At 44.3% G+C, this 23521-nt stretch overlaps 2 protein-coding genes across 2 annotated transcripts; both read right to left on the bottom strand.

Moving 5' to 3' along the window:
• Window positions 1-628: 628 nt before the first annotated feature.
• Window positions 629-3728, bottom strand: LOC142803936 (uncharacterized). Its single transcript, XM_075890267.1, has 3 exons — window positions 2961-3728; window positions 1703-1735; window positions 629-1376 (listed from the first exon to the last, which is right to left on the bottom strand). Exons 1-3 carry the CDS (start codon window positions 2998-3000, stop codon window positions 967-969), a joined length of 483 nt encoding a protein of 160 aa, XP_075746382.1. The 5' UTR covers window positions 3001-3728; the 3' UTR covers window positions 629-966.
• Window positions 3729-4102: 374 nt separating this feature from the next.
• Window positions 4103-22823, bottom strand: LOC119188199 (techylectin-5A). The gene is made up of 6 exons (XM_037436130.2): window positions 22696-22823; window positions 14979-15160; window positions 13544-13686; window positions 8834-8939; window positions 6377-6544; window positions 4103-4698 (listed from the first exon to the last, which is right to left on the bottom strand). The coding sequence occupies exons 2-6, from the start codon at window positions 15151-15153 to the stop codon at window positions 4403-4405; spliced, it is 888 nt and encodes a 295-aa protein (XP_037292027.2). The 5' UTR covers window positions 15154-15160; window positions 22696-22823; the 3' UTR covers window positions 4103-4402.
• Window positions 22824-23521: the final 698 nt, after the last annotated feature.

Genomic DNA, 23521 nt, shown 5'->3' with positions numbered 1-23521 from the left:
AGCTTATCGCCTCTTTCGAAGAACATAGCTTCAGTATGTCAGGGCCATCATCATATATTAGGGGACGCAGCATATCCGCTGCGGGAGTACCTGTTGACACCATACAGGGATTACGGTGCAATGATTAAGCAACAAAAAGGCTTCCATTTTACGTTTTCAGGCACACGAGTGCTCATTGAAAATGCATTCAGCACACTCAAGAAGCGCTTCAGGCAGCTCATGTACCTGTAGTTGCCCACTATTCACTGGCTCAATAAGTTTATCATAAGCTGCTGTATCCTTCATAACTTGTGCATCGATTACGGTGATAAAGAGCCAGATGATGATAATGATGATGATGGAGCACCCAATGCTATTCAGTGGGAGAACTGCACTGATAACCACAGTGATAAAACTGATGAGGAGCGAGCTTTGCAGAAGCTTGGCGAAATTAAGTGTGCAAAGGTCTTGACTAAGCTCCTGCGAAGTGATTGTGGGAAATAACACCATAATTCTCTGTTTTCTCTGAACTATCCTTTTAGTTCCCCACAGTAGTTGGGAGGCTGTGTGTGTGCACCAATGCGCAGCCCCCTTTATATACACAAACACATGTTTTGCACTGTACATTTTATTTCAACATGCTAATTGTATTTTAGGCCACTGAAATCATTCATTGTCTAAGCCAAGAAAGCGGCTCAAAAGCTTCATTTTTTCTTCATGCTTTTTTGCTTTTTCTTGCCGAATGCGCCCCTTCTGTTCTTGCCTCTCTTCATGACGCTTCCTTCTTTCATTTTCGCGTTCAGTTCGTTTTTTTTTTTCTTCCTGGATTTCAGTCATTTCGTCAAAGAAGTGATTAATTTCCAGCATTCTAGAAGCAGAGAATTTCAGCTTTTTGGGCTCAGGTTTCTTCGTTGCGCTGGTCAACTCCTGGCTAGTTGAACCTTGACTTGTCAGCTCCTGGCTCCTCGATGCTTGGCTTGTCAGCTCCTAGCTCCTCGATGCTTGGCTTGTCGACGATCGGCTCGTCGACGCTTGGCTGGGTGGTCTTTTATTAGAAACTATTCCAGAGCTGTCCCTGAGCTCTTCTGGCTCAAGGCTATCATCTAGCCAACGTATTTTGGCTATGTCGTCTTCAAAGGGAACGTCGCAAGGAGAATTCCCCGATTTGTTGTTATGTGCTGCAGCGCTTCTTTTTCGTCGCATGACTGTTTTGTAGCGGCTGCAGCACTGGTCCCCTGTTTTAGGGACCCCGACAGCCTCTGTGATGTTGGCCGCTATTTCCGCAAACATTGCCTTTTTATTTTTAAATTTCTTCATTGGCCCTATTTGGGGAAAATACTGCTGGTAGTAGTCGAGCAACAGCTTTGTTTCTCCCGCCGTCCACTCACAGCCTGTACCTGAAAAGAAAAAGTGCTTGAGACATTTGTACAGACGTTACCAGTTGCACGTCATCCGACAAAGGTGTTAGAGAGTTGTGGTATTCTGCTGTGTTGGTATTAATTGTAGAGCTTATAGGCATATATAAGCACCAACCTGTTTTAGTTTGCCTTGATATCAATTTTTCTACTTTGATTTTTGTCGTTACAGTGCTTGGTGTTCTTCGCACTGATCTAACTGTATATATCATGTATAATTCATTACTTGAATGCATTTGTATCCTCTCCTGCTAGGGCTTCTAAATGGGCCTGCAGTATTCTCTAAATAAATAAATAAATTGACTCACTGCGTTGCTCGCTCTTTTGACTGTGTTTCGGCACTGTGAATGGAAAAACGAAATGCATTGTTATTCATACAGCTGGCATACATGAAGCGACATAACGACCAACGATTTGTATTTTGTGACACAAACTGCTGTACATTGAAGCACCATGTGAATTTCATGCAACTATGTATGCAATTAAGCTAAGCCATGTGAGGCTTCCTAACACAGCTTCACAAAACAGTATCTCTATGTTTGCTATGCTATCTCATCACGACACAAAATTTTGAATAACAATTTCCCGTAAGCATACATTGTGGCATGCAAGTTCTTCAACAGTAGCTCAACACATTGTGCACATTCTTGATTGAATTACACACTCTCATCATGATGCACAGAGTTTCTGATCAGCTGACTGTTAATCAAAATGAAGCACGATCTTTCAGGCCTGAAACAGGCAGTGACACTCCAGGAAAAGCAACTTAATTTCTGTGGACTGAGACCGATTCCTAATTTGGATGTGCTCAATGTCCTGACCTTGGTAACATTGCCAACCAATTAGATAGCAGCGCATGCACTCACGCTGCTACCTATGCAGCTAAAATTTCCTGGGAGTCAAACTCTCGGGTGCGTAACACTGGCTTATAGTTTCTTCGAGACATATAAAGGCAGACAACTGCTTCTGCGCCGCTTCCACTGAAAGGCGAGTGCACTGGAACTTGCCACGTAGTAGTGCAGTACTGAAACGCTCGCGCTGCGTTGTGCTTGTACGGTAAAAGCGTTACTTTGGAGGTATCTCGCCGCAAATGCGTACCTGCCAACCTAGGGACTTCTGAAATTGAGAGACTCGCCGCGGGAGCGGAGTAGGGGGCAGAAAAAATTGTTTTGGACGATCGGTCAAATTGCCCTTATACCAAACACGCTTGTCACCAACGTGGTTCGTTTCTATTCGTGTGGCTACATTCTAAAGGGATAGGAAGTCGGTCCTTACTAATGACGCCGTTCCGTGCAAGAACAGTGGCGTCGCGCGCACGTTTACTTTTGGCTGTATATCTACAGCGGTGTTTGTGCAATCAATGCGGCGAAGGTTTTCGTTCTCCACGGACACAGGCAAACGAAGAACGGTATGACGCATTTGATGCGTTTCAGTGACACGATCGCATCAGCAGTAAAGCAACGTTGCAACATGAACAAAGCGCGTGCAGACAAACGCTCCACGCAACACGTGTGTTGCATTCAACTTACAATTACAGCACAGTGATGAAATTGAGGAGACACTTACCATGTTGCTCCGCATACTGTGTGATCACCATCGCAGACATCGTGGACAATAGCTGCTGCACGCTTGGCGTGATATCCTTTCCACACAGTTGAATAGCGCTGAACAAGCAAACGAACGATGCGGCGATGCTGGTAAGCCACCTTGGAAACAGACAGCGGAAGAGACCGCGCGCAAGGTATCCTGGCTAACGCGGCAGCTTCCGCTTGGCTCCAGCAGGCGGGTTGTGTTCCGATGGCGGATTTGGAGGATTTGCTCTACGCCAGAGTCGAGTGCTCGCTCGCGAAGTCGGTCGGCTGCACCGACTCCGCCATTGGAATTCAACATCAGTAAAAACTTGTGAAAGCCTATAAATGCGAACATTCACATCAACCTCACTCCGTTCAACCGGATCTTAGGATGCCCGGCAACTGCTACGAGCGTGCATGCTTCGCATGTTTTTTTTTTTCCTTTGTTTTTTTTTAAGCGACACTAGCGTTGAGTTTCAGGGGCCTGCTAAAGACAAGATAGCGCAGACTTGCGCAGATACTGATAAATAAATACGCTAACGGCGTCATTCTTCACACTGAAACCTTCATTGACGTGGTCTATGAAAGCAAAGCGTTTGATTCGGCCTATTTGCTTACAATTATTTAAGTATGTACGACGGCAATGCGAGGATGACAAAATATAGCACCGCGTAATACTTCAAGGTATATCAAGGTATATTTTTCAAAGCTCTTGACATGTGTACTGCTCATTCTACGTCTGTCTCATTTGTTTTGTTTTTTTCGATGAAAACTTCTTTCTTATTAGCCGACCACCACAAATGCGCCCCTTTCACTTATGTGACCTTATGTGCTCAATGTCAGTTTCGATTATGTTTAATAACAATAAATAAAAAACAAGCTCGACGCTGGAGCTGCATGTATTGCTTTATCTAAACAAATGCACGGTGAACTTTCATGGCTTACAGCTCGAAGAGTTGCCGCCATCTGTTATTAGTTATTGAGTGCGCTATCCATTTTCAAGTCAGCGCTTACGGTTGCCTGTAGCAAGTGGTTTCCAATTACGGGAATGATTATCAGCGTGGATCTTAGCCCTGTAATGCCCGATGCGTAATCTATGCTGATCTATCTAGTTAGCTCATAATTGAAAGGCACACATGGGTAACGTAATGCATATATTCTTTGCAGTAGCAGTTTTCATAAATCAGATAGTTTTGCCATTTTAGACGCTTTCTCAAAAGTGAATAATTAGTGCAGTACTGATGTTGTAAGTCAGACCACGTTTGTGATTTTTTTGTGATCGTGTTCTCTCAGTGATCATAAAAAAGGGGAAAGAGTTTGCTTTGATGTGCAATCCCGTTTGGGGCATTACAGGGTGTAGCGATGTTAAGGTCAAAACGAGATCTACAGTTTCCGGATGATAGAGGGGTGCCTCCGCACGTGAAGTTGCCACCACCTTCAGGATAATGGGTGCCTCAATAAACGCTCCGTGTCCGCTGGTCGTATCATCATCCGAACGCTGGGGTAGGAATGATAGTGAAGGGGCACTGGTGATCCTCGCAGGCTCCACTCGATTCCGTCGGCGAAGCTCTGGTGCGGCCCGTTCAGGTTGAGTCCGTTCAAGTTAGCCGAGTGGCAACTGTTGTACCACCAGGCACCCCGAAAAGTGGCGGCGCAGTTCTGGGGCCACATGTCGTTGTCGCGGTCGAACGTGGAGAAGTTGTGTCCGTTAGATACAGCCATCGAGTCCCAACCTGCGTGAGCAATAATCGGGAAAATCAGCTTTCTAGAAGATTTGAAAGGCGGGCCAGTTGGTATAGGTTCATTATGAAAGTTTGGTGTACCGCAAACAAACGAGAACGGGACAAAGGACACCAACAAGCGCAGACTGCAACTTGGGTTTAATCGTAGCAGAAGTATGTACAGAATAAAACGACGAGGCAAAGAGATTACATGGGCAAGGAACAGAGGTTGATCCTTCCTCGTGTAACCTCTGTTTTCCTCTTTTTTTTTTCTTCATATATTTCTGCTAGGATTTAACTCAAGCATCAATCTGTGATTGTTTGTGCCCTTTGTCCCGTTTCTTTGCGCTGCTATGTTGTGACAATGATCAGCTTTTAGCTTTTAGTTCACACGTGCAGTTGGCAACATTGCTGCCATCACTTCGCGCCATAAAGAACCTCAAAAAGACAGTGGAAAAAAGACACACGCAGTGACACGCTTACTAACGACTTGATCATCTTCTGTGCCATTCACATTCAAGTCTTGTATGAACGTAAACAGTCATTAGTACGTTACTACCCCGCGTTCGTCGTTTTTAAGAGCGAAACTCTAGGCGTATTCAGCATAGTACGGGCGACGGCGACGAAATGCTCCAAGCAGCCGACGGACTCCGCAAGAGAGCACTTGACTCTGGCGTAGAACAACGGCTCCAGATCACGACTGGAACACAACACGTGCTGCTGAAACAAGGTGTAAGTTGAAGGTCTATCTTTCGGGACACGAGTTGCCGAGTATTATGCACACAGCTGTTCCATTCTGCTAACACGAATTCTGTCAAATCCCCACTGGTGCACGTCAGTTTGAGCGTCTCTGACACTATACGGGAACCAGTCGTGCAAGAACATCTTTCTGACTTGGAACTGTCACTATCTAGCAGGGAAAGCAATTCTTGTCATCCGCCATTGCCACCAAAACAAGTCACACCGGACGGCGCCCTTTAAGTACAGTGAACTACCCCAAGCAGGCAAGCGTGCTAAAGAAGCTATGTGCCATGCCAAGTTCCTGTCCACTCCAACTCCCGCTCCGAATCCACTCCGGCTCTCCCATTGGAACGCTTGATCCCACCCTCACTCTGTCATTGCAACACACTTGCTTCAAAATGAGATGAAAAGCTTGCTCTGACTCCACCATTGGAATTCAACATTCCAGCTTGAAATGAAACGTCGGATTTGTGCAAAAAAACACAAAAAAACTCCGCGCAGTTGCTCATAAGGCGCGCTCATCGACGGAGGCAGTGCCTGCAGCCACCACGCCGTTTGCCCGCCAACGTGAGCTGAATACGAGCGACAAAAGGACCGCGTTTCTACAAGGGGTACTACCACCAGCTTCGCAGATGACTTTTGGCCCTAGAGTTTGGACATTCTTGCAAGCGATGCGACAGTCTGTGATTCGACTCTTGTGCGCGCCATGGAAAGACCACCAACCAAGAAAATCATGTTGAGCACCTAAGATCAACCAGCTTCGCCACTTCTTAAGCTTTGCACGACTAGTGTAAACTTCTCCCATTTTCTTTATTCAAGCTATGGTGATGTCATCTCAGCATAATGCGCCGCAGCCCGACAATAGCGATTTATGAAATAGTAATGGAACTTGTTAACCAGATTTAAGTGTAGTAAATCTCAGTGTGGTCGTTTGTATCGTTTTTCTCACCTTCTGGTCCAGAGAACCGTCCCAGATGTAGCTTGTAAAGCTTATCTTCGGGATCCACGCGAATGCTATCGTAGTCGAGCGAAGCGCTGTCGTCCGTGCTGTTGCTGAGTGCCACGCGAAGAACCATCGTCTCGTCGCCTGATGTAAGCGCATTCAGCGCGTTGTTGCCTGCAACAATGAAGAAGAATATGGCGCAAAGGTAAAATTACATAGATATATAAGGGCTGTTTTATAATACTCAAACTCTCTGAAATGCATTTGTATGTTCAAAAAAAATTGAGGCAGCTTATCGTGGTGCAAAGCATGACGGAAGTGCGGAGCTGTTTGTTTTTCCTTCAAACCTATGGCAGGTGGCCACTCTGGGGAATTGGCGAAGAATGCATTGTGGAAATTTTAAATGCTTATTTGAAGAATGTTAGGTGGTTTGGGCATTCTTCTGTGTTTCTCTGCGGTTTTCTCTTCTTTCCTAATTTGTTTTATTTTTCTATTTTTCTTCCATTTTTTTCTGCGTTTCTACAATCTCGTTATTTCTATTATAATTAAAATTTCTTTCTACTTTTTCTCTTTCTTTCTCACTTTTTGTCTCTTTTCGCTTTCTTTTTTTTTTCTTTTTTGTTTTTATACGTGGTTGTGTTTGCGTTATATCAAGCAGTTACACCGTCCGACAGCAGAAAAATTGACGGTTCTTCGGTTAACTGGAATTTGTGGAGTCGGAATTACGCAATACACAATGACTACATTAGTGAGGCCACTGGATCTCTCCTTGTATATAGGATAAAAAGTGAGTTGAGTTTTCGGAAGGTGCTTTAGAATTGATGTACGTGAACTTATGGGAACATTAAGCAGACATGAAACTGATTTTGCTACACTACGTGAAAGCAAATGCGTAAATTTTCATTTGAACCCCGCCACCGTGGTCTAGTGGCTAAGGTACTCGGCTGCTGACGCGCAGGTCGCGGGATCAAATCCCGGTTGTGGCGGCTGCATTTCCTATGGAGGCGGAAATGTTGTAGGCCCGTGTACTCAGATTTGGGTGCACGTTAAAGAACCCCACGTGTTAGAAATTTCCGGAGCCCTCCACTACGGCGTCTCTCATAATCTTATGGTGGTTTTGGGACGTTAAACCCCACAAATCAATAAATAAAATTTTAAATTGAGTATCTGATAACTTTTTCTAGACCAATATTCTGCTTAAATAAGTCAGAAAACGTATAATTCGACATGTCGCACAAGTCGTAGTTTCTTGCCGTCTCCCAATTTTTGTACATAGCTATACTGCCAATTGCCAAAATGTGGCAGCCGCGCGGAATGCGCTGTGTGTTGAATTATGCATTGCATGACCTCAATTCAAAGCGGCGAATGATAGACGAGAACAGCTGCTTGTCGTGTTTTGTAATCTAGATGTCACAGCCGACAAGTAAACGACACTGTCACGCAAATGGCTTACACTGGCCAATATTGTCGAGTTCCTGCTGATTGGGCTGTTGACATCTGAATTCTTAAAAAATATTCGAAGCTTCGAAACCAAACTATGCAAATAATGGTGAAAGCGAAATGCATGCTGATTCTCTCCATAAGATGATAGCTTCATGTACACTGCATTGCCGTTGTAGGAGATCACGCAGCATGAAGCGCATCAAGGACCTTTAGATGACTTCGGTTACATGTTGCTAAGAGCCTCCTACTTTTTGCGATAGTCGTTCCAGCAGTGGGCTGCCGCGGCTCCATCGCAATCGCTCGCCGAGGCTATAAGTGGCAAATAATGCCCTGATGAATCATGAGCTTCTGATCTTAGAATATATTATGAACGGCTAAAGGAACGCGTGTATTCATTCTATAAAGGGACCGGATTCAATCTGGCAATCCATTGTAAAGCCTGCGGACGCGTTCCTCGTTTGAAACAAACCTTGGTTCTCGGTACAAGTCGGGAGGAAGCCGCACGCGAGCTAAAAGAGGCCTTCTGTATGAAAAAATAACACCCAGCCTGTGTACTCGAACCATCAAAAGTGTTATACGAATGCGAAACGTCATTTTTAGAAGCATTTGGTTGCAATAACTTTTCGAATTGGGTTAAATTTCTACCACGCATGGCCTAAAAAAACGAGGAGATGCTCTCTTTAATGGGTGGCACTGTTTTATCTGCTTGAAGGTTTGCTTGCTGTAATCATTACAACATTTACTTCATTTTATGTTACTTTGCTCTACACCACGTGTCGTTTACCATATTTCTATTTTGTTAAAGATATGCCATCACGTACAACTTTTATCGCTTTTAACAACACCATCTGATTAGCGCTGTCGAAATGCTTGCGCCTATATGTATCCCCCTTTTTTCTTCGAATAGAATCTGTTGCTTGTAGGCGTTCGTCCATGTCTGTTCTTGTGTTCGTCTCGCTTGTGCCTTATTTCTTCCGTAGAAGATATTGTGCCGCCACAAAGCTCGACGCCAGGTCTTACCGATCCAGTATTCCTCAGACGGATCACCGAAACCCTGGGCGTATTCGGTCCAGTTGCGGTAGAAGTGGTAGACTCTGTTGCCAAACTGTCCTCGTCTCTGGATAACCTGCAAGTGTTAAAACACGCACAATGAGTACTTTTAGGCTGCTTGAATTCAGAGGAATATTACAATCTCTAAAGTTATACCTTTGACACATGTTAAACCGTAATGTTTCCTGGCTGTAATAAACCTTGTAAGGGGTCATTCCTTTTAAGAATGTTTGAAAGCAGTTGAAAAGCAAAAGAGAGATAAAGTGGGCAAAAATGAAAAGTGACCGGGAATGTAACTTGGAAGCTATCTCCATCATTTAACATGAAGAGAGACTGACTGGAGAATATGCACCTTATATACCTAATAAAACCAACGGTTTCGTAACTATATAGCGGCTTCAAAAGCGTTCATTGAAACAGGCAAGATAGTGGCACACTCTGTGCCCTTCACGATGTGACTGTGATTTCGCAGCATTTCGATCAATAGCCATCAACCACGACGGACAGCAGGCCGCTGCCCTTGCATTCATTACAAAGACTTGTTCACCCCGCATCAAGAAACTATCATCATCATAAACGGGTGTGCGCATCGAAAATTGGATACAATCCACTGCTCACCATTGATTCAATAAGAACCAAGAAGGCCGCAGCTGGCACAATTAATGGGCGTGTGTGACAGAAACCCCGAAACGATAAGGCCCTATATATACGCCAACAATGACGTGTCCATGTCATCTCTGTGGCTGTTTGCAGTTCAACTAAAACTCTCTGTGCTGAGAATCAACGCGAAAACCACCTGGCATCATCGGGCTGTAACCGAGAAACGATCCAGAAACAACCTAAAAACAACCTTACTCACCTAGCTAAGGCCTAGAAACAACCTACAAGCAATTTTTTATTTATATCAATGATACTGTGCAGGGTCTTCAATGCAATGTCCGAATATATGCAGGTGACTGCGTCATTTATGGGAACATAATAAACGAACACGATGTCATTAGCCTACAAACCTATTTAAACACAATTAAACTTGGTGTTCCACATGGTGTATGTCTTTGAATGGTTCTAAATGTCAATTCATAACTTCTAACCGCAAACGTTTGCTTGTGAGATCGGATTATCTTTTGGACGACCTATCACTTGAAAGGGTACAGCATTACAAATACCTTGGCGTTTATTTTTTAGAAAATTTGTCATGGAGTAGGCATATTGAACATGTTGCAATAAAATCTTCCCGAATGCTTAACCTCATAAGACACAATTTTCGCAAAGCCCCTACGAGCGTTAAAGAATAACTTTATAATACGAACGTTCACCCATTACTCGAGTACGTTTGCGCCGCATGGGACCCAGACACCTTATGTCTTGTAAATAAACTTGAGCGTATCCAGAATCGCGTAGCCAGGTTTGTCTCTGGTAATTATAAAAGCAGCATTTCAATAATTTCAACCCTGTAAATACTACGTAAATATCTCACATATAGATCTTTACATTTCATTTGTGTGTTCTTCGTTTACCATGTACTGTGAATATGTAGACATATCTTTTTGTGATTCTTATGTATCTGTGTATGTTGTGTTCCGTGTACATATGTAAACATATCTTTTTGTAACAACTTTTGGCGTGTGTGTGTGTGTGTGTGGATGTTGTATTCTGTCACAATGTTCTGCTTGATTGTAACTGATGTTCACTGTCTGTGAGAATAAATTTCTCTAAACACAAATTGGAACTATTTTTTTCCGTATTTACTTTGATATCTCACAGCTGTTAACAGAAACTTGTACACTTTGCCCCCTCACTTCATCTCTACGCGTTGTGATCATGACTGCAAAGTTCTTGAAACGCTATGCCGCACAAATGTGTCCCATTATTCATTTTTTCCTCACACCGCAACGCTTTGGAACAGATTTCCTAAAGGTATAGCATAGTGTAAAACACTCTCCCAGTTCCAGTCGTTTTTACATTCAAATTTCCCGTGAGCTATAAGCTAGCTGTCCCTTTGCTTTTGCTTGTGCTGTGTTTTATTTTTTATTTTCTTCTTTTGATTACACTGTGCCTGAATTATGTCGTCACTTTTTATTGTTGCATACACCGCTTTGTTATTAGCTCATTTTTTATCTTTGTCTTTGTGTAAACATACATTCTTTTACGTGATTATTTTTTCTCGTATTATCCCCCTGCAATAATGCCCTCATGGCGCTGCAGGTACTTGTAATAAAAAAACCGAATTGGCATTTATAAGTTTCTAATTTCACTGTCTTAAGGCTTGCGCGGCTTAGCCCAAGCTTCGCCCATTTTTTCTGTCTCCTTTGTTTGCAATGTCATGTTTTTATGATAGATCTATACCCATCTGCACTGTTCTTGCTATGAGCCCCAACTCACCCCTGTTTCCTTCCTTTAGTAAAGCACATACGTCTCCCTCACACTTGTGTATGCTCTCATTCATTATTCTGGGAGCATATATAGGTGTACCGTCCGCTTCGCGTTCGAAAATGGGGCTGAGAGAAACATTTTATTTCTCGGAAGACAGCAACTCCCTTTGTCCAGAATTTCTCTACAACGACAGTCCCCAATTCTTCGATGACTGCTAAATAAAATTATCTCTCTCTCTCTCTCGGCGACTGTTTCTCATTGCAAGACTTCTGTGACGCTTTAGCACGCATGCACAAGCGTGCGTGCGTGCATGGACTTTATCGCACCAGCAGTATTTATTTATTTATTTATTTATTTATTTATTTATTTATTCTTCCACGTTACAAACAGACAACACAATAGGGCTGTGGTCACCACTGCACCTTTCTTTGAAAACGTCGTTCTATGACACCCAAGATGCATGGCATCTACGACAACGCATTTCTCACCCATAGCGTTGCGCAAAGGCAAAACCAAAAACATGCCCAAACTTTCTTTGCTCCTTTGGGTACTGCGCTCTGCGAATAAAAACTAGCAGTTGTTCCGTGTACGAATATAACGGACGAGCGAAGCTCCTTATAAGTGGGACTCAAACGACTGCGACGCGCTGCTTGCTTTCATGAAGGCGGTAGAATGGGGATTGTGAAGGGAGAGCGCTGCTGCCTCGGTGGCGAGAATGACTGAGAGAGCGAGGGTACGGCGCAGCGCGAGCCATCTGCGGGCACTCCAGTGCATTCCGAGAGCGCGCACCGGTGGTTTTGCTCGGCGCTCTTGCACGGCGCTGTGAGCTTTGATGGCGACGTTGGAGTGCAGGCCTTCCGCTCTTTAAAAATGCTTACCCTGAAGTTCCACCTGGCGTGACATCAGCCGGAACAGTGGAAATGTGGTTTGCTGTTACCTTTGTGATTTTGTGAGATTGTCTGGGATATTTCGACATTTTGTGTAGCTGTTTGTGATTGTGTTATTCGTAGAGATGAAATGAACAGGAAAGGACGTGTGGCAGCGCCTGCCACTCCGGCCTCTGCTACAGTAACCTAAGACCGTATTCAAGCTGTAGCCGCGCTTCACATTTTCACTGTGCGGCTGCGGCTTCGTCCGCTACCAAAGCCGTTACGCCATTTATGGGTCTTAGAAGCGGAACGTCATTATACCTCGGACCTTCATGTGTTGTCCGACTCATACAGTTTCCTACAAGTACACTTGAGCAAATTCTGGTGCTAGTGTCTATGGTAACTGCAACGCTCAGCGTTTCAACTGGCATGAGAATGAAGGGTATAGCGCAAAGATTTGTTTAAACTTTGCTTTTTCGGTTTCATTAGGCTTTGTATGGCCTACATACGGCTTGCTGCAAGACGTAGTTCAGCCAACGCTCAGAAGTTACGCTTCACTACTTTGACCTTTCTAGGCTCACTAATCGGCTCGCGAAGTTCGCAACCGCCCGCTCTTTATTCTGAAAACACAAAAACGCAAAAATAAACAAAGCCAAAAGTGTGTTCGAAGCCACAGACACAAAGCAAGTCTGTTTACCGCCAAACGTTCCTATGGTGGCTGAATAACCACAGCGTCAGACTTCCCTGTAGTAGATAGTATAGGAAACTCTAAGATTCGGCCCATTCAATAACAACTCCGATGTTAAAAATATAGCTTAAAGCAAGGCCGTTTGAAGAAAACAAGCGCACACACAAGATTTGTCTAAACGTCTACCGCGAGCCATAAGTTTCCCATAAGTACACTAGAGGTAGCTCTGGCACTAGTGTCTATGGGAAATGCAATGCATGACACTTCCGCCACCGTGGAAATGATGTGTATAGTACACGTATTTGTCTAGTCTTTCCTAGTCTTGTTTTTTTTTTTTTTTGGCTCTGGGTCACCTGAATCTGCCTTGCCGCAATTTGAAATTCAGCAAAGGTTTAGCTACTCGTCACCACCTTGATTTGTTTATGCTCACAAACTCGAATCAGGTCACGAAGTTCACAACGGCCCGTTCTCTCATTTGAAACGAAACAAAAACACAGCAGTAAGCAAAGCCACACGTGCACGTGAGGCACGCAAGTACGAGGACAATACAAGACTAGGCAAATATGTGTACTACCCACCGTTCCCCTGGTTAGAGTGACCTATATTCTAGGTCACTCTACCCAACGTTACTAGGCTATGTTAGTCTAGTAACGTTGACTCTACCCATGGTCATTAAACGATCGCAGCGCCACAGTCTCCTCTCGTGAATTTTAGGAAACTCTATGCGGCGAGCCAGGCCGGATCACTCACCGTCCATCCGCCACCGTCAGTGTCCATATCGCAGTAGACGCTCTGTCCCGAAGGTCCGGCACCCTTGTGGAACACGGTGTACACTCCGCTTGAACGCTGTCCAGCGCCAAGGAGATCAGTGCAGTGTCGAGGAAGGATAGTGGCTGCACAGAAAGCGAACACGAAGAAAACGAAAAAATAATAACATGGCCGTTCTGATTCGCGTAAACTTTCCCGGGTCATCATAGCAGCTAAACAAATTGTTGAGAAAGTTGTGTTGCATTTAGGTACTTTAAAAGCTCAGTGAGAACGCCAAAAAAAGTGCTCGTAAAGCCGTCTACCGTCACTGTTTTATTTCACTAGGGAAAATCAAAAAGTGAAGAAGGAATATTTTATAATGACTGTCACGGCAAAATATTATGCCCTCTAATAAACCAGGCGAGACAGCTTGGTAGCTTCACCATTGAAATGGTCCCTTTATTTATGAATACCCTACTATAGTTGCCGCAACCTAAATGCAAGCGACTCATAAAAGTTTAAGTGTAATTTTTGTAGTAAGCACAGTACAACAAGGGCAAGCACATAAGCAGTCTTTTATAGGTCCAACATATTTTTAAACATACACTTGATTGGAGGCGCCATTTTCGAAAAAGCACGTTAAATAGCCTAACGATTGCCCCCGTACTCAACTCTGTACGTTTTCTAACTTGCAATATAATTTTCATGAACCCACTATTTATCATTGTTGTCCTTTCCATACCCTTTACGTAACGTCATTCTATTGGTCATATCCAGCAGTTTATCATTTATTATCTTTGCTTGCGTTTCAGAAGTAGACCTATCGGCTACAACTGCCAATTAAAAAATCCCCTGTGTGAATTTCTCCCCACAAGGAACTGTTAGCTGCCTCATATACTGTATTAACAAACATGCTAAAAATGCACTATTTTTCGACAGTAGCCTAGATTCTATTTTTACTTTGAAGCCTCTTCATCACTAATGTCATCGTACTCATTGCTCTTCAGAACACGTCTCGACTGTATTGAAATGAAGAAATAGGAATATACCCCCTACCAAGAACCGAAAATAAATAACGCTAGAATTCAAGTTCACACAAATTATCTGTAGATTACCTGCACCTTGACGCAGTAACATCTACGTTACTGAAATTTTAACAGTGCAAGCGGCACGTGTCATTCAGGTTAGGAAGCGGGTCAAGCCGAGCGCGCCAGCAGCGCGCGCGGCCATCTTTTACTAATGCAGAGTGCCCTCCATTTACAGGGTTAGCATTCCTTTTATTCAAGAAAATGAGTACTCAAGACAAGATTACAAGCCGCCGAAATGGAAAGATGGGTTAGCTAATACTGTAGTGGTAGCACTGCGACAGACGACAGAGAGTCATTCCCGACTCTCGCGTACAACTAGAGATCGTCGGTGACAGAAACAAGCAGGTTACTCTTCAGTTTGGCCAGCATAATGGCCAGTTCTTGCGCATGCTGTTGGGCTTCCTCGATTGTCGGACGGATGTCGGTCGCCCTCCGGGCAGCCACCCCAGCTACCGTGGAAACCGTGTACAAGATGGCCATCTCGACAAGCATCGTCAGCCGCCAGTGGAGTTGCCCGGCGGCCATTTTGCGCCTGCGAGTTAGAGGGATAGCGTTGCCTTCACTGAAGTACCTCAGTTTCCTCTGTAATCGTGTTAATTCAAAGCGTTTTTTTTTTTTTTCATTCAGCGCTTCACGCTGAGGTCCCTCAAAGTTTATGGAAAGCGTCTTTTAGCTAATCCCCAGAACGTTACTGCGGCACTATAGTTCCTTTCACAGCACGCACCACACTTGAGATAATGACAAACAATCACAAACACACCATTAAAGTTGATCATGGCTTTATATCCAAATGGTTAAAATGAAGTCAAAATGTGCGTACGTGGACTGTCCAAAGTTTCTTGACAACCCAATGTGAGGCACGTGTACAGTTCTGTGAAAGGAGCAGGCGCGCAACCTGGAGATCAGCGCCGCTAAATAAATGTTCTCGAGATACTTCAACAAAACAGGTAATTCAGCCTTATCAACACAGGAAAAAGAAGTCGAATGAACTCCGTTTTCTAGGCATGCAGATATTGTTTGTCTTCTTTGTTAGAAATACGCTTGTACTCCTGTGAAAGAAGGTATGCTTCCTATAAGACATTGAAAGGTTTTGACAGTACTTCTCGAATAGAAACGGATTTATTACGAATGCCGCACCTGTTTTAACATGCAGGTTTTGGCAACTAAAGTAAGCGCGTCAAAGGGACATTGAAGAGCGAAACGGTTTTTAGCGTATTAGCAATGTAGAATTTCCAATGCCGAAAACACCACCCTTACCGCGACACAACGACCGGTAAGCGAAAGAGATGTGAAAAGAAAATACGGGTGAGGACGCCATATACTAAAATTTCCACACCACACACCTTGACGTCACACACTTTGAAGGCGTCTACTGGATCCTGCGTAGCTTCTAATCGAAGAAATTGAAGTACAATGTCATCTGTCGATGCCATAAGCCTTGCATACAAAGTTTTAAAAATTTGATCGCCCAATGTCGCAAAAATTTGAAATATACATTTAAAATTTGAAATATACATTCCCCTTTTAACGTTACACGCGCAGATTTTTGCGCGAAATTTAAAACTGAAAATTCAACGTGAAGTTTCTCCGCTGATAATGAACTTACGACTGCGAAGCTTATGGCATTAGAGTTCTCAGTTCACGCTGATGTTTTCTTACGTAGAAGAATATCCCGTCTGTGGCGGCTGTATTTCCGATGGAGGCGGAAATGTTCTAGGCCCGTGTACTCAGATTTGGGTGCACGTTAAAGAACCCCAGGTGGTCAAAATTTCCGGAGCCCTCCACTACGGCGTCTCTCATAATCAAATGGTGGTTTTGGGACGTTAAACCCCACATATCAATGAATCAACGTAGAAGAAATCCCCGATCCAAACGATAACTGATCTACATCAATGCTTTGTTCATAATATGTTCATAAAAACTTTGTAGAAAGCGGGTAGCTGGTAGGAACGTTACATGGAATGCACGTGCAAACAATATTCATGTCAACAGCTGCAAAGTGAACGTCATAAATATGACACGCCAAGATGATATTTATGGGGATACGTTGTTGCATTTCTGTGCCTCTTTTTTTTTTCAAACATTAGCTGACGAAGCAGCGCCACGTGCCTAGCATCAACGCTTATCTAAACCCTGCAGAACAAACAGTTCACTCAACTACCCGAGTCAAAAGAGACCTCCTGAGACAATGGAGAGGATGGATATCTAAACCTCTTAAGCTGAAAGAAGTACTCAGAGTGGGCTTAAGTTTGTTTGCAAAAGTTTCTTGTCTGAAGTCAGCGAAGAAAGCTATTGAAAAAACAAAAAATATATGTAGCATAGAATTGCTATGTGCGTATTAAAAAAACACAAGTTAAAAACATGAACTTCAATTTTGTAGCTGACCGGACGGTAAGAAAAACATGCAGTCGACAAAAAAATTGCGATATACATAATCACCTCTCCTCTCATTGACCACTGCTTTCTTGATTATTTTCATTCTCTGATTGCCAGGTGCTAATGCGGGAAATTGTAGGAGTGATTCGCACAACAAATAAGGGCAGCGTTCCTCGACAACAAGCATTATTCTCTGTTGTAAGACGCGTTCCTCCCTATGCACGCTAGCAAGCTCCAATTTCAACTTTTCAGTGATTTATGGTAATAACAAGCCTTCGCCTATTGTTACGCGCGACCATTTCAACGTCCCCAAGTGATGTAACTACCATGAGGGCAACAAACACCAGGGAACAATGCTGAAGAAGCTTTATAACCTTCCACTGTTTATTCAAAGATAAGCAAATGTGATCGCCGTAACCGGCAATTCAAGTTTCCACCTGAAGATCTGCCGCTGAACGCAACAACACCAGTCGCCTCAATTCACGATATTATATGAAGTCTAAATACACACACTTGGCACGATCACTTATGACTGTTGCAAGAGCTAACGTCATAACGAACAGCATGATTTAATACGTTACAGAAATCAATACGTTCCAGAAATGCGTTACAGAAGGAAATTTTTGCTAGTCCTGACCATACATTGCAAGGATCAGATGACTTCTGCGTGCAAAAGACAAATAATTCGCCTAATGACTGTACATAACTGCCGCTAATGTTGCACCATAGTGGTAGAAAAACATATATGTATCCATTTTTTATAGTAAATTAATCTTTTAAATAGTAACAAGGGAGTACTGGTGGCAGACTTAGCAACGATACACGACAGCAGGTAGCGCCCACGACGGCACCCGTCTTGCGAATGTTTCTCGACGAAGTATCTCGCTTGCTCATGAAATTCAGAAATGGCTCTGTGCCTGGTATTTAACAAACATTTAACGTTTATTTGCAGCCTTTACACATCAGAGATATGTGTGTTAGGTAAATGTAGACACACAATTGAACAACTGGAGACCCTATCATTAATAACTTGTGTGTGGGCTGTGTTATGTGCTGCCTTCCTCTCTACTCTCTTTCGATTTCTCCCATCACGTTTTTACGTTTTGGGTGACTAACCAGTTATCCTGGACCGATTAGCCCCACTACATTTCTTTCTCTACCATTTTTTCTCTCTCTTGCAATCGATAACATCTGTACCTCACCACTCGCTTTTCCTCGTGCTGTAGTCTTGAGCCTCCACGATAATGTTTGTTTCGTTTCTGCTTCTTGACTAATAAACTGAACATACCAGACTATATTGATACGCGTTGAGTTGCAGTTGCAGTAGCAGACGCCCTAAGGCAAGTGCGACAAAATCGGTCCTGAGTCCGACACACGTCAACCTCTTCTGTGGCTAGAAGCGTCCTCTAGTCAACACTGGCACCAGCACCTACGTAACATTAACTCCCGGCGGCAAAAGCACCGTCTCGGCAGGACCAGATAAGCAGTAAGGAGGGCAATAAAAAAAAATGGGGGCCCCTTTCCTCACCCCACCCCCTTCTTTCCAACTTTGTCACCTGGTCATGCTCTACACTTGACGCTTTTTTAGATTTAGCTACAAAAAGCACGAGTCACATTTGTTTTAAGCCTCTCTGAAGTGTTTAAAGGGACACTGAAGGCAAATATTATCTCGACGTTGATTGTTGAAATAACAGTCCAGAAACCTTGTAGTGTTACTTCTGCGCCAAAGAAGGGTGTATTTTGAAATAAAAACACGTTTTATTGGTCCGCATCGAGTTAGTGCACGTCAAATTACTCGCCTCTAGAAGCGGGCCGACTCATGTCACTGTTGCCATGCACAACGTTGCCCTGCTTTAGTGTGCTATTAGCAGCAGATCGAAAGCAGCGGGAGCCACAACAGCAACAACGGCCATTGATAAATTTCCCGCCGTCGGCTCCAAGATTGCAGACGTTTTTTAGTTCAACTGCGCCCCGCCAGATGGCACCACCTGTTCATGTTAACTACGCGAAAATTTAATTTTTGAACCACTCACGTCATTCCCCTTAGTAACGTCCGGTGGTTCTTCTTTTCATGAATCAAACAGAGACGAACAACCTGCACTTTATTGCGTCTCTTGATGCACAGGAGGTTCTTTATTTAGTGCAGCCAGATCAATTACTAGTGATTAGTTGAAGGTTGTCCATCTGATCTCCTTGGGATAATTTTGAGAATTTCCAACTGCGGTGAATGTGTTCTTGTGCATTTGTCTTAATTTCTCGGTAAGTAGGACACTACTGTTGATAATATTGTCATTTTAGATGTTGTCATACATTGAGTTATCACTCTGACGTAAATTGTTATTTGATTTTAGTGCCTCGTTAATGTCACTTAGGCGTTTTCTTTCTTGCGGAGTACGTGGAGAGATTGTCAGCGCATTATGAATAACCATATCTGGGGACCGAGACACATGGATCACATTAAGGTTTGTCTGGTTAGTTAGATCATACTGAAAGAAGAGCAAACAGTGTAAAAAGTCAAGACGAAAGGAAGGAATGCACACGACACTTGGAAGTGCAGTTCAAGCAGCATGTGTGTTTATTTCATCCGTCTTAACATATTGCGTTGTTTAACACTTATTTCATGTGAGGACATCTTCCCTCGAAAACTAGGGAGCGCCTGTGTGAAAATAGCTTTCTGTATCTGCTTCAGCATCAGTATTTCGGTAGCGCACGCTTTGGTTGCCTGCGTGCGAGCCCTGCCGAAGTTGACAGGTGGGCTCCTTTCAGAAACTGTTCGGACGTACTTACAGTAAATACGCAACCAATCGTCTATCTGCTTTTAATATCATAGAACACACATTAAAGCTCTTCTAAGGCAGCATTTCGATATAGTGTTATTATGCACGTTGTTATTATGTTATTATGTGTTATTATGCACGTTTAAACCTACTGATCACAGATGGTTTAAAATTAATATATAATTAATGTGGGAAGGGGGTATCCACAATCGGGCGGCTAAATAATGGATATATATTGCAGATATCTCCTGTGCACAACTTTTACCAAATTCTGGGCTCTAAAGTTAACCTATATAACCGCCAAGCAGGAATTAAGACAGAACGGCAATGTCAGAAGCAAACACTCAAACCATTACTTTTCGTAGTCCTTTCTCGATCAGAAAGTTCCGTACCATGCAAATATTTCATGGTGCGTTGCATGCACTGTAATGAAAGCATACTATAGCATGCGTCAGCTTCATACCGGTTATTTTCATTCAGCGTATTAAAAAATATTTCAAACAGGAACAACTCTCTATGCGTCTTCTCGTTGCACGATCGACCGTAGCTGCTAGAATCCTCGTCCGGCTGCTAAATGTGCCCACCTGCTGGATCAACTCCTTCTCTCTACACGATGCATAATCTTGGGTAAATAAAAAGGTTTTTACCACAGACTGCAAAAGTGTGAGCTCCCTTGAAGATTATGCAAGTTGTGCAACGAAGATCCTCTTAGAAGCATGTATATTGAGTGTTGAAATAGTTATAAATAGATAATCCAGTAGGAGGGTTAAACTTTTTCGAACAAAACAATGAAGTGGTCCCCCCCCCCTTTTTTTTTCCTTAAGGGGGCCCACTAAAACTGGGGGGCCCGGTAATTTGAACCTTTTGAACCCTGGATAATCCGCCCATGCGTCTCTGTGCATAGTATCAGCGAACGTGATGTACGGCTTTAGGCGGAACACATGCTCAGTCTCAGTAACTGGTGAGGTGGACGACGGCTTGGGCAGAGAAATCTCGTATGTGACTTCGGTAACTCTGCGAAGAACTCAGTAAGGCCCAGCGTGGCACGGCAGGAGTTTTTCACTCAAGCCAACGTGACGCGAAGACAGCCAGAGCAAGACCAGGGAGCCAGGCCTGAAACTCACGTGACGGTGGTGACTATCGTATTGGCGCTTTTGGTAGGCCAGAGATATCAGGAGTCGATCACGGGCAACGCGACGTGCCGTAGCCGCGCAAATGATGGCGTCGTGAGCGTAGAATGTGGTTGAGTTTGCCTCAGAAGAAAGTAGTGAGTCGACAGGCAAGAGTGGGTCGCGGCCATACAACAGACAAAACAGAGAATAACCAGTAATGTCGTGACGCGACAAGTTGTAGGCGATTGTCACGAATGGTAACGTGCAGTCCCAATCCAGGTGGTCCTCAGACACGTACATGGATAACATGTCCGTGAGTGAAGGCTTCAAACGCTCAGTAAGCCCGTTTGTTTGCGGATGGTTAGTGGTGCTGAACTTGTGAGACGTTGCACAAGAGCGGAGAAGGTGATCGACGACTTTCGGAAGGAAACATCGACCTCGATCAGCCAGCAGCTGACGCGGGGTGTCATGGTGTAAGATGACTTGATGGAGAAGAAAGTCAGCGACATCGGTTGCACAGCTGGTAGGAAGGGCTCACGTAATGACATAACGTGTCGTATAATCGGTCGCTACGGCTACCCCCTTGTTACCCGCAGACGACGTCGGGTAAAGACCAAGGAGGTCCAGGTTGACACGAAAGAATGGTTCGCTGGGAATAGGTATGGAGATAGGTACCCAGCAGGAGAAAGAGAAGGCTTTTTGCGGCGTTGGTAGAGTTTGCAAGAAGCGATGTAGCGACGAATCAAGCGGTATTCCGAAGGCCAGAAGAAACGTCTGCGCACATGATCGTGGGTTTGGTAAACACCCAAATGGCCAGTGGTGGGAGCATAGTGTAATTCCCAGAGGATAGTTGGTCGCAAATGCTGAGAAACAACGAGAAGCAGCTCAGTACCATGTGGTGTCATATTGCGTTGATATAAAGTACCGTCCTGCATAATAAACATACGGTGGGAGCCGTCCCGTGGTGTTGGAGTGAGGCGTTGAGGGATCGCAAATATGGGTCGTGGTGCTGCTCGTCGTTGACGTGTACTAAATCACCGAGCGGCAAAACACGGGTGTCTGAATAAGTTTCGGAGGTGTCAGGTGGGTCGACGGGATAGCGGGAGAGGCAGTCCGCGTCTTTGAGTAGCCATTTATACTTGTAGGACACAGAAAATGTGCATTATTGGAGGCGTAAAGCCCAGCGACCGGGGCGTCCTGTAGGATCTTTCAGTGAGCAGAGCCAACACAAGGCGTGATGGTCTGTTACCACGATGAAATGCCGTCCAAACAAATATGCGCGAAACTTGGCAATAACCCAGACAAGGGCTAGGCATTCACGTTCTGTGATAGAGTAATTGCGCTCTGAGGCTGAAAGAAGGCAGCTAGCATAATCGATTACACGATTGAGCTCTCCCTGTCGCTGGGACAAAATAGCACCAATATCATGGCCACTTGCATCCGTACGGACTTCCGTGTGAGCAGATCGGTCAAAATGACCCATATTTGCCGATGGTTCTTGCGGCTACAGTATTGCTCCGTTATGGTCGAGGATGCTGGTTCGATTACTGGCTTCGGAGGCCACGTTTAGGTGCGTACGAAATGCCATAACACTCATGTGCTTACACTAGGCCCGTGTGCTCAGATTTGGGTGCACGTGAAAGAACACCAGGTGGTCGAAATTTCCGGAGCCCTCCACTACGGCGTCTCTCATAATCATATGGTGGTTTTGGGGCGTTAAACCACTATATCAATCAATCAATCAATCAATTCGCAATGCACAAACAATAGGCTCGAGCGCAAAATACGAAAAGGACACCTACGATTTAGCAGGAAGTTGGAGAAACGCTGAGAGGTCGGGCGCCGATGTCTCTGACCACCGTGTTCCGCCGCAGTCCTAGGTTCCTGTTGTGAAGACGAACTCCACGTGGTTCGGTTTTAAAAGCTCAGTGGTGATGACGTTGAGAGATATATGCATCATCTTATCCAGCTAACCACGCACGTGGGTGCGTTGCTCCATAAAAGCCTTCTCTCACCTTGCGTGGCCGCTGAAATTTGCGAACGTCCGTAACTATACCACGCGACAAACCATAAATGCCTCTCTACTGCACATTTTTATTTGCGTGCAGTACACGCAGGTTGCCGCTGAAGACATTTCAAAGGAGCCGCTCCGATATCTTCCGCGACCAGGTACGTATACTGTGCAGCCGTAGCTGAACTCGTAAAGTGTGTAAACAATGTCTGCCCCTTTATAGGAGCACATCCACTAGGTATAATACACGATATGCGAAGCACCACCTGTGAGCTCGTTGAAGGGGAGGGGGGCACTCCATTGCCTGATAAATGCGCGACAAATAGTGACCCCGAGATAACGCTGTCTTCGCCGTCTGGCACACTGATACAGTGATAGGTACACGCAGATAAAGAAAGCAAAAAAATCTATTTTATCCAAAGTACCTCAACACAGTGTACGCCTGAACGCTACCGCCGGTGGTCACGAAGCGGCGAGACAAGATACCTACACGCCGAGATCTTGACGTAATTTACGGGTATAGTACAGCGTTTCTGACGCGGTCCCACTTATCTCGTAGGTTGTTAGCCGCTTCAAAGCTTTTTTTTCTGAATATGTTTTCCTTTTTATTTAAGACA

The sequence above is a fragment of the Rhipicephalus microplus genome, chromosome 3, assembly GCF_043290135.1.
Source record: "Rhipicephalus microplus isolate Deutch F79 chromosome 3, USDA_Rmic, whole genome shotgun sequence".
In the NCBI taxonomy this organism is placed as follows: domain Eukaryota; kingdom Metazoa; phylum Arthropoda; class Arachnida; order Ixodida; family Ixodidae; genus Rhipicephalus; species Rhipicephalus microplus.
This window is presented reverse-complemented; position numbering and strand designations above follow the sequence as displayed.

Bases quoted from the DNA above. Each gene is read 5' to 3' on its own strand.
- LOC142803936 (XM_075890267.1), bottom strand. From the start codon at position 3,000: ATGTCTGCGATGGTGATCACACAGTATGCGGAGCAACATG. The intron at 1,736-2,960 runs GTAAGTGTCTCC...TTCCATTCACAG, and splicing joins ACAGTATGCGGAGCAACATG to TGCCGAAACACAGTCAAAAG. The intron at 1,377-1,702 runs GTGAGTCAATTT...TTTTCTTTTCAG, and splicing joins TCAAAAGAGCGAGCAACGCA to GTACAGGCTGTGAGTGGACG.
- LOC119188199 (XM_037436130.2), bottom strand. From the start codon at position 15,153: ATGGCCGCCGGGCAACTCCACTGGCGGCTGACGATGCTTGTCGAGATG. The intron at 13,687-14,978 runs GTAACCTGCTTG...CTTTCTGTGCAG, and splicing joins TATGCTGGCCAAACTGAAGA to CCACTATCCTTCCTCGACAC. The intron at 6,545-8,833 runs GTAAGACCTGGC...TCATTGTTGCAG, and splicing joins GTCTGAGGAATACTGGATCG to GCAACAACGCGCTGAATGCG.